This window comes from Camellia sinensis, chromosome 6, assembly GCF_055761805.1.
Source record: "Camellia sinensis isolate YWXY chromosome 6, ASM5576180v1, whole genome shotgun sequence".
Taxonomy (NCBI): Eukaryota; Viridiplantae; Streptophyta; class Magnoliopsida; order Ericales; family Theaceae; genus Camellia; species Camellia sinensis.
The window spans coordinates 116532291-116547839 of NC_138966.1; the positions used below are offsets into that span (position 1 = coordinate 116532291).

At 30.0% G+C, this 15549-nt stretch overlaps 1 protein-coding gene across 2 annotated transcripts; it reads left to right on the top strand.

Annotated features, from left to right (window-relative positions):
• The first annotated feature begins 12133 nt into the window (after positions 1–12133).
• Positions 12134–15014, top strand: LOC114285558 (uncharacterized). 2 transcript variants are annotated; one of them, XM_028228598.2, is made up of 2 exons: positions 12134–13080; positions 14685–15014. In XM_028228598.2, exons 1-2 carry the CDS (start codon positions 12284–12286, stop codon positions 14752–14754), a joined length of 867 nt encoding a protein of 288 aa, XP_028084399.2. In that variant the 5' UTR covers positions 12134–12283; the 3' UTR covers positions 14755–15014. The 2 variants fall into 2 exon arrangements, with proteins under 2 accessions (XP_028084399.2, XP_082730707.1); XM_082874581.1 differs by having other exon boundaries at positions 12178–13080; positions 14691–15014.
• The last annotated feature ends 535 nt before the right edge of the window (positions 15015–15549 follow it).

Below are 15549 nucleotides of genomic sequence, written 5' to 3' on the forward strand. Positions count from 1 at the left end.
AAAATAAAAGATAAAGAGAAGCTAACCAATGGAAATTTTCTTAATTGTTTAAAATTAAAAAAATTCAATAATTTTAGAATGAGAATTTGAAGTTTCTAGAAGGCTTCTACTCAAAACTTCCTTTATAAGATTCATTTTATATAAGTGAAACAACTCACTTTTTCTTTCTTTTCTCGATATAAGATTGTAACAGTTTATATAAGTGAGACAACTCACTTTTTCTTTCTTTTCTCGATGTGAAATTGTAATTATTTTAAAATTAAATATTATGAGAGTTTTAAAATCTCATACAACATTATTTTTAAAATCAAAATGTATATGTAGGATTGTAAAATAAAAGTTAAATAGAAACTAACCAATGGAGATTTCTTAATTGTTTAAAATTAAGAAAATCAAAAAAATGAATATAAGATATTGATTATAAGGTTTCTCACTAAAAATCTCATTTTGCTTATATAAATGAAAGAATCTCTTTTCACTTTATGTAGGTAAAACAATTCACTTCTTCTTTTTTTTTTCTTTTTTCGATATGAGATTATAAAATAAAAAGTAAATAAAAACTAACCGATGAGAATTTTCTTAATTATTTAAAATTAAAAAAATTTAATAACTTTAGAATAAGAATTTGAATCTCCTAAGAGATTTCTTTCTAAAAATCTCATTTCCCCCATATATTATATATAGATAAGGATTAAGAAGGGTCTAAAATCCAGTAATTAATGCTCAGAGGAAAATAAGCATATGGGCACATCATGAAGATTTGTGGTGGCAACCAACTTGTTCAATATGTGCTCTTTACGCGTTTCTAATAATTGTTACTTCCATCAACATGTACTCAATGTTAGTTTTGTATATAATTTTTGAGAGTTAAAAATTTAAAATTTATTTAGTTTATAATTCTTTTAAAATTCTTTTTAATTATTTTTTTATTTCAATTTTTCATATTATACATATCAATCAATCACGTTTTCTCTCATCTTTATTATTTTCTTACATCTTAAGGCATCTTCAACGTTTACTCATTTATTTCATCAAATCTGAGTAAAAAATTGAAAAAAAAAAAACCTTCATCTGATATTGCGCACTTTAATGGAGGATTTCAGACTGTCATCAAATTATCGGTCGACTGGGCTAACATCCGGCTAATCCACCTGCCAATGTAGTATTCAATCAAATCTAAAATATGTTGTCTGGCTAATCAACCACCAGTATAATTTTCAATCAAATCTAAAATATGTTGTGGGTAATTTTTCACCGAAGTGGTCGTTTGATGGTATTGTACTAGCTGCAACTCCAGTCTCTCTGAATAGTAAATTGATGAAAAGTATAGTCATCCTCAATTTGATAAAAAAAACTATAACGTATCTTGGATTTAATATTGGTTTGATGAAACAATTAGAGTAAAAAAAAACTTACTTTTTTTTTTATCAAATTTAAATTTGATAAAAGAAAATATGTTGGGTTGGAGATGGTCTTCAACATTAATTAGTAACTTTTTCTTTCACGTTCATCTATTCAACTATAAAAAAATTATAAATCATCCCAAACCATAAAACTATAAACTACAAAACTATAAAAATTATTTTTAAAATATACAACCAAATAAATTTTTAAATTTCAAAAACTTATCTTTTAAAAATAAACCAAACACTCCAACTTCTTCTGCTTAACAATATATATTGCGAAGTGTGTTTATAATCACCACAAACATTAACTATATTTACAGCCAAGTGTGCTTACAATCACCACAAACATCACATATATGAAAGAGGATGGTTGCTCATCAATTTTGACCCTTCTATCATTTTAGTTTTTATAATTTTAATTGATTTGATATTTATTATATTTATAATTTTGTCTCAATTTTATTTAATTTATTAAAATTGTTATTGGCTTTTTATAAATAAATAAATATATATATATATATATATTTACACACGAGCAATATATGTCATGTTTTCATAAATAAAATTATAAAGTTATTCAACGCAATGAGTTTTTTAGTGATTATTATTCTAAAAAATTCCTAACCAAAGTTATCAATTATACTAAGGGCTGGTTTGGCATCCCCTAAATAATCCATCTTTTTATCTTTTTTTCATCACATCACCTCTCTACTTTTCTGCACATCTTTTCGTAAAAAGATAAAAAGTGCACTTATTTAGATCATCCCAAATAAGCCTTAAATTGATACAAAATTTAAAATGAATAGTTAAAATCGAACTAATAAAAATTATAAAAATCACAATAACACAAGAAGTAAAATGTGGAAACTATCGATATAATTTATTTCTTATTGTCTTTTAAGCAATTAAATGAAAGAAAATAATTAGTCAGTTGGGTTGTTTCTGAGAGTTGAAGTTAAGAAAAAGGAAAATGATGAATTTATAATTATTATTGAGATTCTTTTGATATAAGGTTGAGATCACTTTTATTATTGCTTTGAAAAAGCCTGTCTTTACTTTTCCTTTAGATATTTTTCACCAAACTAGCTTTATAGCTGAAACTTATGACTGGTGTTGTTGTCCTTTTATGCTATTACTTAATTGTTTTTCCTTGGTCCTTCTGTAGCTAGAATTTATTTAGCAAAAGAAAGAGAAGTCTGTCTCTATCTTAATCTCATGCAAATCATGAACCTTAGATGGTGAGAGTAATATTCTTCAATTTATTTAGGCAAAGTATATCGTCGGTCAAGCATTTAAACTGCATTGTGTCAAAGAATTAGGTAAACCAATAAACTCTTAGGTTGTATCTGGTTTGATTTGCTCGAATAAGTTTAGACATTAATGAAATGACTATTTTTTTACTTTCTAATGAAATGATCCTTTTTTTTTTTTTTTAAATTGGTAAGTTACATTTTTATTTTCAATGTACGGGTATTCTGGACGAAATAGTCATTTCATTACCATATCTTTCCACTAAATCAAACACTGAGCATCTCTAGCTATGCTAGTCATTTTAGCTAGCGGTATGTAAATTAAAAATTGGGATAAATTATATTGACATCTCTTAAAATTTTTGTTTAATGTAAATTTTTCTTTACATTTAAAAAATTGTACTTACTCCTCTGTCAAATTAAAATAACATATTTATTCATTAATCTTTATATATATAAAATAATAAAATAATACTGATATTTTGTTTATGTAATTTCAAGAGAAATAACAATTGTCTTCTTTGATTTAATTCACACAAAAAATTAATTTTTTTTATTTTGTGTTTTTTAATTTTTACTAATTTTTTATTATTTTAAGTAATTTATTATTATTTTTTTAGATACACTTAATCTAGATATACTTAAGAAGTATAATATTTTGTGTGTGTTTTTTTTTTTAAAATTCACCAAATACAAAAATTCAGTAATATTGTAATGAATGTGGGTAAATAGACAATAAAGAAAAATGATGGTGGAAATAAAAATAAAAAATTCTATTCATATATAAAAATTTAAACAAAAAATATCATAAACATATTGTGATAGTGATATTATTGTAAATATAAATCATGTTTATGAGTGTTTTGTTTTAAAGTGAAATGTCACCATTAAGCTATATTATTGTGTTTAAAAATTTTATTTAAAATTTATGTTTGTATATCATTACTTAATAAAAATATGTTCAGATAGAATTTAATAATGAAAAGTTATAAAATATAGTCATGATGATAGGAAGAAGAAATTGTAAGAAAAAAAGTAAAATGATTATTTAAAAAATTTTAGAATATGACATCAACAATCTATGGAGTAATTTGTAATAAGATTTTTAAATATGAAGGGAGAATTTATATTTAATAAAAATCTTAAGAAGCCTAAAAATTGCCAACCCTTTGTGTCGCACCTTTTAACAATGTTCACAATTATAGTTATCGACTTTCAACAATTTTTGTTTAAATTTGTTATACTTCAACTAGAGAGGAAAAATTAGGAGAGAGAGAAAGAGAGAATAAATTAATTTTTTATGTTTAGATTTTGTAGATTGCTCTCTATATAGTCAATTATAAGTGAGAGACAAAACGGCTAGCTTGTTGGAGATGCAAAATTGAGGGAAAATTGGCTAAACTAGTTAGAGGAGCCCATTTAGCTACCGTGATACTCTTAGTTGTGTTTAGAATTCAAAAAAAAGAAAATGTAAAGGAAAGGAGAAATTTTGATAGGTGTCGTTTGATAACACTTACGTTTTCAACTTTCAGTTTATATTTATAAAAATTTTAAAACATTAAATAAAAATTTATTTGGTAAATTTTTAATTTATAAATCAGTGGTATCAGTTTATAAATTTGGTCAAAAAATGTAAACTCAAAAAATGTGTTTTTGTTTTCAGTTTTCAGTTTTTTTTTTTTACCACCCAACACTAGCCACCACTCGCCACTATTTTCCAACACCGTCTTCTGCCACCACCACCCACCACCCACTCGCCACCACCCCCCCACCGCTGCCACCACCACCAACCTGCCACTCACCCGCCACCACCCACCACCACCACCATCACCCACCATCCACCCACCCACCTGCCACCCACCTGCCACCCACCCGCCACCACCACCCACCTGCCACCCACCTACCACCACCACCACCCGCCACTACCATCCATCCGCCTGTTACTACCATCCATCCGCCCGCGCACCACCCACCACCACCACCACCACCACCACCCACCACCCGCCACCTACCAGCCACCACCCACTTGCCACCACCACCACCCACCCGCCACCACCACCTACCACCCACCACCACCACCACCATCACCTACCACCCACCCACCGCCACCACCCGCCACCCATCTGCCATCACCACCCGCCACCCGTCACCGTCACCCACCCACCCACCCACCACTACCACCACCCGCCACCTACCCACCACCACCCGCCACCTACCACCCACCTGCCACCACCATCCACCCACCCGTCACTGCTTTCCACCATTGTCTTCCGCCACCACCACCCACCCTCCCGCCACTTGCCACTACTTTCCAACACCGTCTTCTACCACCATCACCTACCACCTACCACCATTTTCTACCACCGTCTTCCGCCACCACCACCCGCTATCATTTTCCACCACCGTCTTCCGCCGCCACCACTCGTCACCACTTGCCATTTCTCACTCTTTTTTATATTTTTAAATTTTTTTAAATATTTTGTCTAAACCAAACGCGTTTGTAGTTTATGTTTTTCTAAAAATAAACAAAAATCAGTTTATAAAATTTTTGTAAATATAAACTGAAAACGTAAACGTTACCAAACAGGCCCATAGTATTTGGTAGAGTTTTAAAATTATAATTTGATAATAGAGTTATATTTTGAATTTGTGAGTTTTAAAATTATAATTTGAATATGAACAATTTGTTTAGTTATGAGTTTCAAGAAGAGTTTTGCATTGAGTTTGAAAATTTTTGATGTGACTTATGATATTTGATTTAAAAACTTATAACTCATAACTAAATACACAATCCAAAATTCTATTCAAAACTCATAAAATAATTTTTAAAAAATTAAAAATATTTTTTATTTAAAATATAAAAAATAACCGGTGCCAATTTTGTCCCAAAAAAAGAAAAAGAAAAAGAAAAAAAAAGCACTGTTTCGATCCACCAGCCGGACATCCGAATAGACTAAATTTCAAAATTCAAAACTTCGCCTGAAATGAGTTTATAAAAATAAATATGAAATTATTTTTTTAAAATTATATCCAACCACTACACTTAAATATGAATGTAAAATTATAATTAGAAATGAATACCACACACAGTTTGTGGAGGAAAAGTTAACTTCAAAATTCAGATACTGTGGTGTATATCTCTACTAAATAACTTTTTTGCTTTTTTTTGTCTTTTTCTTTTTGCCTTTACTTTCGAAGCAAATGTGCAAGGTCCACATTTTTTAACTTACCTACTTTTGTACAAGGCAATACTTGGAAGTGTTTGTAGGTCTTTTACTCCTGATTTGTTAAAATCATGAATAGAAGTTGCATTAAACTATGCGATGCGTGGGTATCTGGAATTTTTTTTTATAGTACCCACTTTGATCATAGGTTGCACTCACCGTCAAACATAAGGAGTGTTTGGGGAGAAGGTTTTTTAGTTTTTTTTGGTTAAAATAAAATAAAAAAATAAAATAAATTAAAATAGTTAATAAGATAAAATATTACATTAAACCCATAATTATTTCACTTTTTTTCTCACAAATATCACATCAAATTATATAAAAATCAACTATTTTTTCAAATACAAAAATTTTAACCTCCTACAATAACTAAAAATTAAAATAACTTATTAAAATAATAACTCCCCAACACTCACGTAATATCTGCGATAATTATCTTATCAATTGGATTGCCATCAGCACAAAGTTGATTTTTTATATTTTAATAAATAAATAAATAAATAAAAGCAGGCTAGGGCCCATTTCAATTGGCTTCTTTTTGCTTTCCAATTGGCCAAAAATCAATAACATTTGCAATCATGGTGTAGCACTTTCCCTGTACAACTTAAGCTTTGAGAATTATTTTTTTTAGTTTTTTTTTTTTAAAAAAAATAAAGGTTAATAAATTTGAAAATAATCAAAAAAATATAAATGGCTGGTATTTATGATTCACTTTTTTAGTAACTTCTGATTTTTTTTTTAGTTTGAAAGTCATGTTGTTAAACGAAATTTTACACTTTAATTTATGTATATCATATATATATATATATATATATATACGGGAAGCAAATATTCTGCCTAGCCCGTATTCCTTTCTACTAAGCTTCTTGTCCGTCCGATCGACCTGCGAACACAACGACGGTGAGCTACCCGGCGGTGTGTGGCCGAAAAACCCCTCCAACGGTCAAGTTAACACACACTCAGAGATAGAGAGAGAGGAGAGACTTGAATGTATAGATTTATCTCACCAAATTATGTTTCATCCCAGCATGGGGGGCGTAGACACGCTTATATACTTTCTGTGCCCAAATCTGCTCCCATTAATCTCTTAACACGTGGTGCTACTTTCCCATCTGTCAGCACAAATCCTGCAATCACCACCTGACCAAACCGTCAAGCTATATTAGCGGAGCCCGGCAGACCGGCAGAACCACCTCGACCTTTCATGACCGCGCTGCGCAGCGTACTCGAGTGCTCCAGAACGACCAAACTCCAGAACAACCGAACTCAGTTGCATTCCGACAAAACCGAGTTCAAGATAGGTTGAGCCAGCAAACCGAAGGCCTTCCTACCGCGCTAAACGCGTGAACTGTGGAATCCAGCATGTCTGGCAATCATCTCGGCTGAGCAACTCAAGTAGCTCAGTTCTCTACATAGACAAGTCCAAGTAACTCGGTCCCAACATGGTCCTGGGCCTCAACCGAGCAAAACCTTATCAGGACGAGCCCAAGCTATCCCGGCCCAAACATGTTCGGCCCCTCATTTTGCCCGGCCTTTACCATGGCCCATTCTAGCTCATAAATCTCTCTCTCCATATATATATATAATATTTTTAGTGAATGATAGTTGTGCTTTAAAAATAACTTTGTGTGCTCTAGAAAGAATACTAGAGGTAATTTTGAAACACAAAACGAACGTCTTAAAAATATTCGAGATAATGGTCCTTAATGCCATAAATTAAAAATTAACTAAAGATAAAGTTGACTAGACCAAACAACAATTTCTAAATTGTTGCTCAAGAAAGAACCTAAACTTTGTTTTCCTTCTAATTTAAATATTAAAAAAATAATAAAAAACTAATAAGATAGAATCATGCTTCTCATGAGTATTGGTTTCGGGTGGTTTTAAATACACTCAATTGTTCCCCGAGGAAGGGCATCTTGTCATTTTTGTTCTTTTTCATTGTTTTTAAATAGAAAAAAAAAATTCCAGCCCCCTACTGTCGAATTGGGATCCTCCCCTTCATTTCGGTCCTTCATTCCCTCCTTGCAAGGTCTTCGGGCCCATTTTGAGGCCCAATTTTGATAATCCAAATCGTTCATATTTTTAGATTTATTCAGTATATCGTATCTGTAAAAAATCAAGTTGATCGAATATCATAAAGTATGTGTTCGGAAAATTGTTTATTAAAAAATAGTTTGTAGTCCCAATTTTCTGAACGCATACTTTCTGATATTCGATCAACTTGATTTTTTACAGGTATAATATACTGAATAAATCTAAAAATATGAACGATTCGGATTATCAAAATTGGGCCTCAAAATGGACCCGAAAGCCCTTGCAAGGAGGGAATGAAGGAGGGGCTCAAGGAGAGGATCTGGACTCCCTACTGTCCCCTTCTCTTCTCTGAAAAAGCGAAAATGACATGTATCTCATCGAGTTATATCATCCGACAAAGAGTGCTAAAGTTAGTCCCGTTTAGGAATGTATTATTTTGATAATTTTTTAATTTTTTAATTAAAATATGAGATAAAAAAAATTTCTATACTTGAAATGACTTTTTTATTTTTTACGAAAAGATATGTAAAAAAGTAGAGAGAAAAGAAAATGTTTGACTTTTTAATATAAGTTATAGATTTTTTACTTTTTATAATAATTTTTTGACTTTTAGACTAAAATTATCACTTTTCAAACGACGCCTTAGGGTGTTTTGAGAAGATGGTTAGAAGCTGTTTTTTTTACTCTTTTGTAAGAGAGGGAAGTGGATTAAAAGCTAGAAGTGACTTTTAACCCATTTTCCAAAGTAAGCCTAATTTAGATTTTAGAGGGTTCAAATAAAATAATATAATAGATTTTGAAGTTTAAAATCCTAGTTTATTTATTTATAAATAATCAAAAGTGTATGGAACTAATTGAATTTTTTGAAGTTTGGAGGCCAAACAGTTTTTTTTTTTTTTTAATTTTATTTTATATAAATATTCAAAATCAAGCAAGGCTAATTGAATTTTTCTAAAATTTATGAGAACCATGGCTATTGTCCACTTCTATATCCGTCATTATAAATCATGTGAGTATAAACAGTTCGCGTGATGATTTCTCTAGCATTATTGTTTTTGGAGTACTATACAAATTTTATATTTTATATGATATAAATATGTATTGTCCAAGACTTGATTTATGTGTTGTCCAAGACTTGATGATAGTGAGATAGCAATTCTGCCTTTTTCTTTTTGTCCATGAATTGCATATTGATTGTGCCAATTCAATTAATTTGTCACTATTTGTTGAATTGAGTGTGTTTGGTCCCTTGCTTCTTCAGCTAGCAGCATACCCAAAATACTTTTTTTTTTAAAAATGAGCAGTTTTGTGTTTTCCTCTCCAAATGCATTACCCATATATAAGAAAGCAAGCTTTTGGGATTTATGTTATTAAACACTATTGAAAAATGTTACATGTCAATGTCATTAATTTTTTTATCATCAATTTATATCACATTTTATGTGAATACCAAATAACATTTTACCATGTAATCTAGTGATGTAAAATAGTTACAAAAAATAAAAATAAATAATTAAAGTGATACATCGCATTCCTCGTAACTATATTAAGTAGTTTTTGCAAGAATCAAGTTGTTTGTTGATTCTCATACAGGGTAATCAGGCCAAAGATTCAATTTTAAAATTGTTGGGTCAACAGATCCAAACTCTATTATTTTGGGGCTAATAGGATAATTTAAACACATCGTCTATCTGTTCACGTATCATCTCACTTTTTATTCATGTATCACTTATCTGTCCACTTAATCTAATTATTTGTCCATATTATCACCGCAACCACTTGTTGCCGTCGGCAATTTTTCGGGCAAACATGTCATTGGTGGTGACTTTTCTGGTGATTCGATAGTGGGGGTACAATTGAAAACAAAAAATAAAAAAAAATAATTTGTTTTTTCTCACAATATAATTTCACTAAATATGTCCTTATCAAAAAAATAAATTAAATCTTGAGTGTGCACTTTTCACCAATTATCCCTATTTTAAATTGATAATGTTATATAAATTAATAAATTTTATAAAAATTAACAATTAACTACTAATATAACACCTATTATATCATTAAAATAATTCATGCTTTAATTTTTGAAATTTTATTAGTATATGATCTATCGATTATTAAGAATAATTTATATAACATTTTTCAGTTTGTATATGTTTTATATGAAGTTGATGTGTTAATGTCAATTTGCTTTAATCAGATATACAGTTGGAGTATTCTTTATTTGTTACACATAATTATCAATATACATAGCATGAATTGTTGACTTTATGGTTGTATATTCAATTTTTAATTCAGTTTCTACATCAATTGGTTGGCAGAATCTAGAACTATGTAAGTAAATTTCATTTTCGATTTGTCACTCACCCAAATAATACTGACTTACAAAAATCTCTAAGTCCAATCACTTGTATAGATATTATGGTGCACTGTAAGGAATATTACCTTATTTTGTATTCACCCAAAAAAACATTAGCTTATTTTGTGAAAAAAGTTTTTTAAAAAATAAAAATTGATAAAAAAAATTATGTTTATCACCTGTTAAAAAAAATTAAAAAACAACCCAATTTCATATTAACTTTTTTAACTTATAAAAAAGTCAAAAAAATATTGAAAAATAATATCAAACAAGTTTTTAGTCATGTTACTCATACACCAAGAGGTCAGTAAATCAATTCTTATTTAAAGGCAATGGATGATTAGTGAAAAGCACAAACGCATGACTTTCAAAGAGTATATAATAATTTTTTCTCATTAAAAAAATATCAAACAAACTCTTAGTTATGTTACTTACAAACCGATAGGCCATTAAATCAACTCTTATTTAAAGGCAATAGTTGATTATTTTTTTTCTTCTAATTATGTGAGTGTTCTTTTAATTGTTTGTTTCTTCCTCCTTGTGAGGAAAAATTACGGCACTCTTGGAGCACAACACTCTACACCCTTAAATTACAAAAATGCTCCGTATTTAGAAAAATTGAGGCTCGAATGGTACGAAAAATATTATTTTATTGGTAAGAGAATAAAAAAAAATCTTAAAACGACATCATTTTAAGATTTCGAGCCATTTAAGCCTTTGATTTTTCGAACTCCGTAACAGTATTGCTTAAATTATTGTATGATGGTAATTTAAGAGCACCCAATAATTACTTCCGTATGAGAGTTTTTGTGTAATTAGTGTTGAGCTTGTTGCATTGTTGGACCATTTTTAAATGGTTGATTATTCATTTTTAACATAATTATCTTTGATATTTGTAAAATGTAATTAGCCTACTGATTTATAAAAAAAGAAAACAAAAAGTTTGAAAATGTTTGAAAATGTTTCAAATATAAATGTTTTATTTTAAAGTGAAATTTTCACATTCACATCATTTAGTATAAAAAATTTATATAAATTTTTTTATTTATATTAATAACTTAATATGACATCATGAAAGAGAATATTCAAAAAATATGAAAAGGGTCAAGTAAGTCTTTTCCATCCATAGAAAAAGAAAAGTATCACAAAAATTTATTGGAAGTGCTGAAATAAAGACAAAATCCAAGAAAAAAATGAGAACAGATGGGCCTACGTCACCCATCTAGAAAGCTTGACTTTGATGAAAGCATAACAGCCCTCCAAATGAGCCAACGCCATCAACAAAAGCTCTGTCATAAAGAAAGTGACAAATGTTTGATAAAAAAAAAAAAAAAAAAATAGAAAGTGACAAAAAAAGAAAAAAAAAAAAGAAAAGAAAGTGGCAATGGACCAAAGAGTCATCCATGACAATATTGCCACCACACTCAACCAATCCCATTTAAAAGAATTATTAAATAATTTCAAAATGTTACATAATATTATTTTGATAATAATTTAGATAAATTAAAATTCATAAAACATAATAGGTGAGTCATTTCTTTAAATCAATTATTGAATAACGACTTAATGAAAAAAAATATTAGAGAGGATTTGAATCTAAAAAATTAAATAGTCTCAAAGTATAATTGTTTATCTAGTGTTTCTAACCAATTAAATTTCGCAAGAAATATGATATAAAAGCCAATTTTCGAAACTCATTTTGTAGTCCCAATAACGTTTAAAAGATAGGATTAATTGATAATTAAAAAATATAAATTTAAATATTTTAATAAATTGTTAGATATTTAGAAAGTGAACTTTTGAATTTAAAAACCACTAATTATTTATAAAATATATTTATTGGGTCATTTTTTATCAGTCAACTGTCTAATAATGACAAGTTTCTCTGTACAATTTCTCATTGGTTAGAAGCGCCACAGAACTACCTAATAATTACTCCCTCTTTCCACAAACTACCACATTCACCAATTTCCTCCCCTTCTCCCCCCATCTCTCCCCTCACAAACCACCATGTTTGATCCAAGAACTGAACTTCCCAACAACCATGTTCATCCCTTCAATCCCACTCCACATATATATGACCATTTGGGGAAGATGAATTACGACGCGAGGGCTCGAAAAACAGCACAAAAGTACGAGAATTATAGGAGTCGAAATGGCATGGACGTCCAATTCAGACCAGATAACATGGGAGAAGATGAGTCAGGTGTTTTTTCGCCGCCTCTATGGAAATCAAGCCCACCCAGAAGCCCGACACACACCCGACATCCCCAGAACAATTACCGGTCTCTATCTCCCAATTCAAGAGCTCAGGCAATAGCAAGAGGCCAGTGGGAGCTCATGGAGATGGTTAAAACCATGCCTGAGTCATGTTATGAGCTCTCCTTGAAAGATATTGTGGATCACCCTACTAGAGTCATGGAAAGTGAAGAAGAGTGTTTGGTTGGTGAGAAAAGCTTTGGCAGAGAAGATTTGAGTCAAAGGGTGAAGGTGGTTAAGAGGCAGGAAAGTAACAAGAATGAGAGTAAAGGAAAGGTGACGATGAGAAGCACAAGTTTTGACAATGGTGGGTTTCTTTTGAAAATGGTTTTTCCATTTTCTTTTGGATTGAAGAAGAAGAAGAAGAACTTGTCAACAAACGGTTTGGGATCAAAAGTTTCACCAAAACCTGATAAGGAATGGTGCAAGAAAAGATCTTTTGGTTCGAGCGAGACAGTGGCCGGTGCGGTAAGAAGCAATAGTGGCAGCAGTGGCAGCAGCGGAAGCAGAAACAGCAGCCGCAGCAACAGCAACAGCAGCAGGAGCAGGTATGCTAATTTTCAAGAAAATTGATTCATCACATGAACAATTAAGTTTTTTCTTTTTTTTTTTCCCCCAACTTATTTAGATCTAATTGGTTCAATAAATTAAACTAATATTGATGTTTGGATCAGATCAAAATTGGAGACAGTTCCAGAATTGATTAAATCAGAATAACACTTTTGAGTTTTAGGGTCTCTTATTTACTAAGTCTTAGTCTTCTTCTTCTTCTTTATATTATTTTTATTGATATTATAAATATTATGAAAATTATTAAGTTAGGAATTAAAGACTTTTTATGTGACTACAGATCATGAGATGTTGGTTGTTCTGTTATTTGGACAAAATTTCCTTATTTCATAATTCATTTCTTTCATTTCAATAAAAATGGAACAGAACAATGAATAATTAATGATACTAAAAGCCCAGAAAAACAGTTAGTTTATTTGTAACAACTACCAAATAGATTTTTATTTTTCCATCTATAACATATTATGTACATTGAACCTCAACTTTCCCATAACCTGGTTAATGTGAAAATATCATATTATTAGTCAAAGTCTCTCTTGGAAAAACAGGGCAGGTGGGAAGGAAGATAAGTAAAATTACAAATAAAGATCTAAGAAAATTCTCTTTACACATCCCATTAAAAAGTGTGTTTCATACGTTCTAGTCGTGCAAATTGTGATCTTTGTTATGAATAACGTTGGTGCTTAGTTATGAAGTTTTGTGGTGGTCAAATTTATGTTTAACTTGATTACGAGACTTTGGTTGTGTTTTTACTTATGATCCAAATTGATTTTGATTATGAGATTTTGTGTCATGAGTTGAAGTAATCTTTGTTATGAGGTTTTGTAGTGTTTTGTTGTGAATCCAAGTGACCTCAGTTATGAGGTTTTTATGGAGTGTTTTTTAGGAACCAATTTGGTTTGTTATGCCTCAAATTGATAGAAATTATGAATCGTTGTATAATAGCATTTCCCAAAGATATGACTCCACATGCTTCATTATTGGTAACTTGGTTAAGTTAGGAGAGAGAGAAAAGATGAGAACAAAGTCCATGAGACACCCATAAAAGAAAAGTTCTTTATGACATTTTTACACACATTTCATGAGCATTGATCAAATTTGTGTTAGACATTGTATCTACAACCCTAGCTAAGTGTTAAACAACATTGAATCTACTAGGACAAAAAGAGAGAGTAGCAGAATAGCAATTCAAATTCAACTGAATGATCCCAAATTGATAAGAGAGTGAATATTGAGTCAGATAATGCATTAAAATTTCATCATTTAAGAAAGGTGTAGCAGAATAGCAACTCAAATTCAAAATATGATGGCTTTAGTTAGTTCAGTGCAGAGGTATGCATTTAAAATAACTTAATCCAAATCCTCTCATTTACTAAACGGGTTTAAGCAGATTACATTAAATTAAATACGGGTTACAAATTAATCCGAATAGTTCATTTACTTTGTTGAGCTTCAATACTATGGTTATAAATTATGCAATTAAAATTCAATAACTGTGACATAATTACATCAGTTATTCAACTTAGTACCAGATGTGAATCGTTGACTAATTGCAAGATGTGGTTTTGATTTGGTTTTGCAGGAACAGTGGTTGGTCACCTGGTTGCTGGTCCTTCTTCATCTCCAATAAAAACAAAGAAAGTGCAAAGTGAATGAGCACTGCCATTTTTGGATTGGCATACTGCATACCCATAAAATAGAATCTTTAGGACTATCACCAAACAAGTGCAATGTAACATATTGTGTATTCCTTGAAATTTTTTGAGTTGGTAATTTTTTCCTTTTTTTCTTTTTAAATTTTATTTATAAAAAAAAATTATGTGTACATAATTCTTGCACAAAAAAGGTCACACCTTTGTCTCTATTTTATGCATGAATTATGTGCACGTAGTAAAATTATATATTTGTTAAATTGTTTTAGGCTTGGTTTGGCAAGATTGGATCATTTACAGAGCAGTCTGATGTTGAAGAGGGAGTTGAGGGAACAGAATGGAGAGGAAATGGCAGCTCCCATACCTGTTTGTACGAATTTGAGTAAAATATTTTTAAATATGGTACGAATTTGAGTAAAAATACAAAAATTTGAATTAAATTTGAACGAATTTGAACAAAGATATCAATCAATCCGAACCTGAATTATATATATATATATATAAATTATTAGTCATTAAATGACATTACAATAATTTAGATCGTTAAATTATATTGAATATATATTATATACACAAGTAACATTTCAAAATTTCACTTATTTATTTTTTTTCACTTATAAATTGTAAAGATCATTATAACGGTATCTCTTTTATATTATTAAATTATTTATTTTGATATTATTAATGATTTTATAAAAAAAAAATTGCAAGTAATCTAATTTTAACAAATTAATTAACTTAATTGCACTAAATAAAATAAAAATTTATGTACAATTCAGACAATTTAGATAATTT

Coding starts and splice junctions, on each gene's coding strand:
- LOC114285558 (XM_028228598.2), top strand. CDS start 12,284: ATGTTTGATCCAAGAACTGAACTTCCCAACAACCATGTTCATCCCTTC. Junction 13,081..14,684: donor AGCAACAGCAGCAGGAGCAG/GTATGCTAATTT, acceptor TTGGTTTTGCAG/GAACAGTGGTTGGTCACCTG.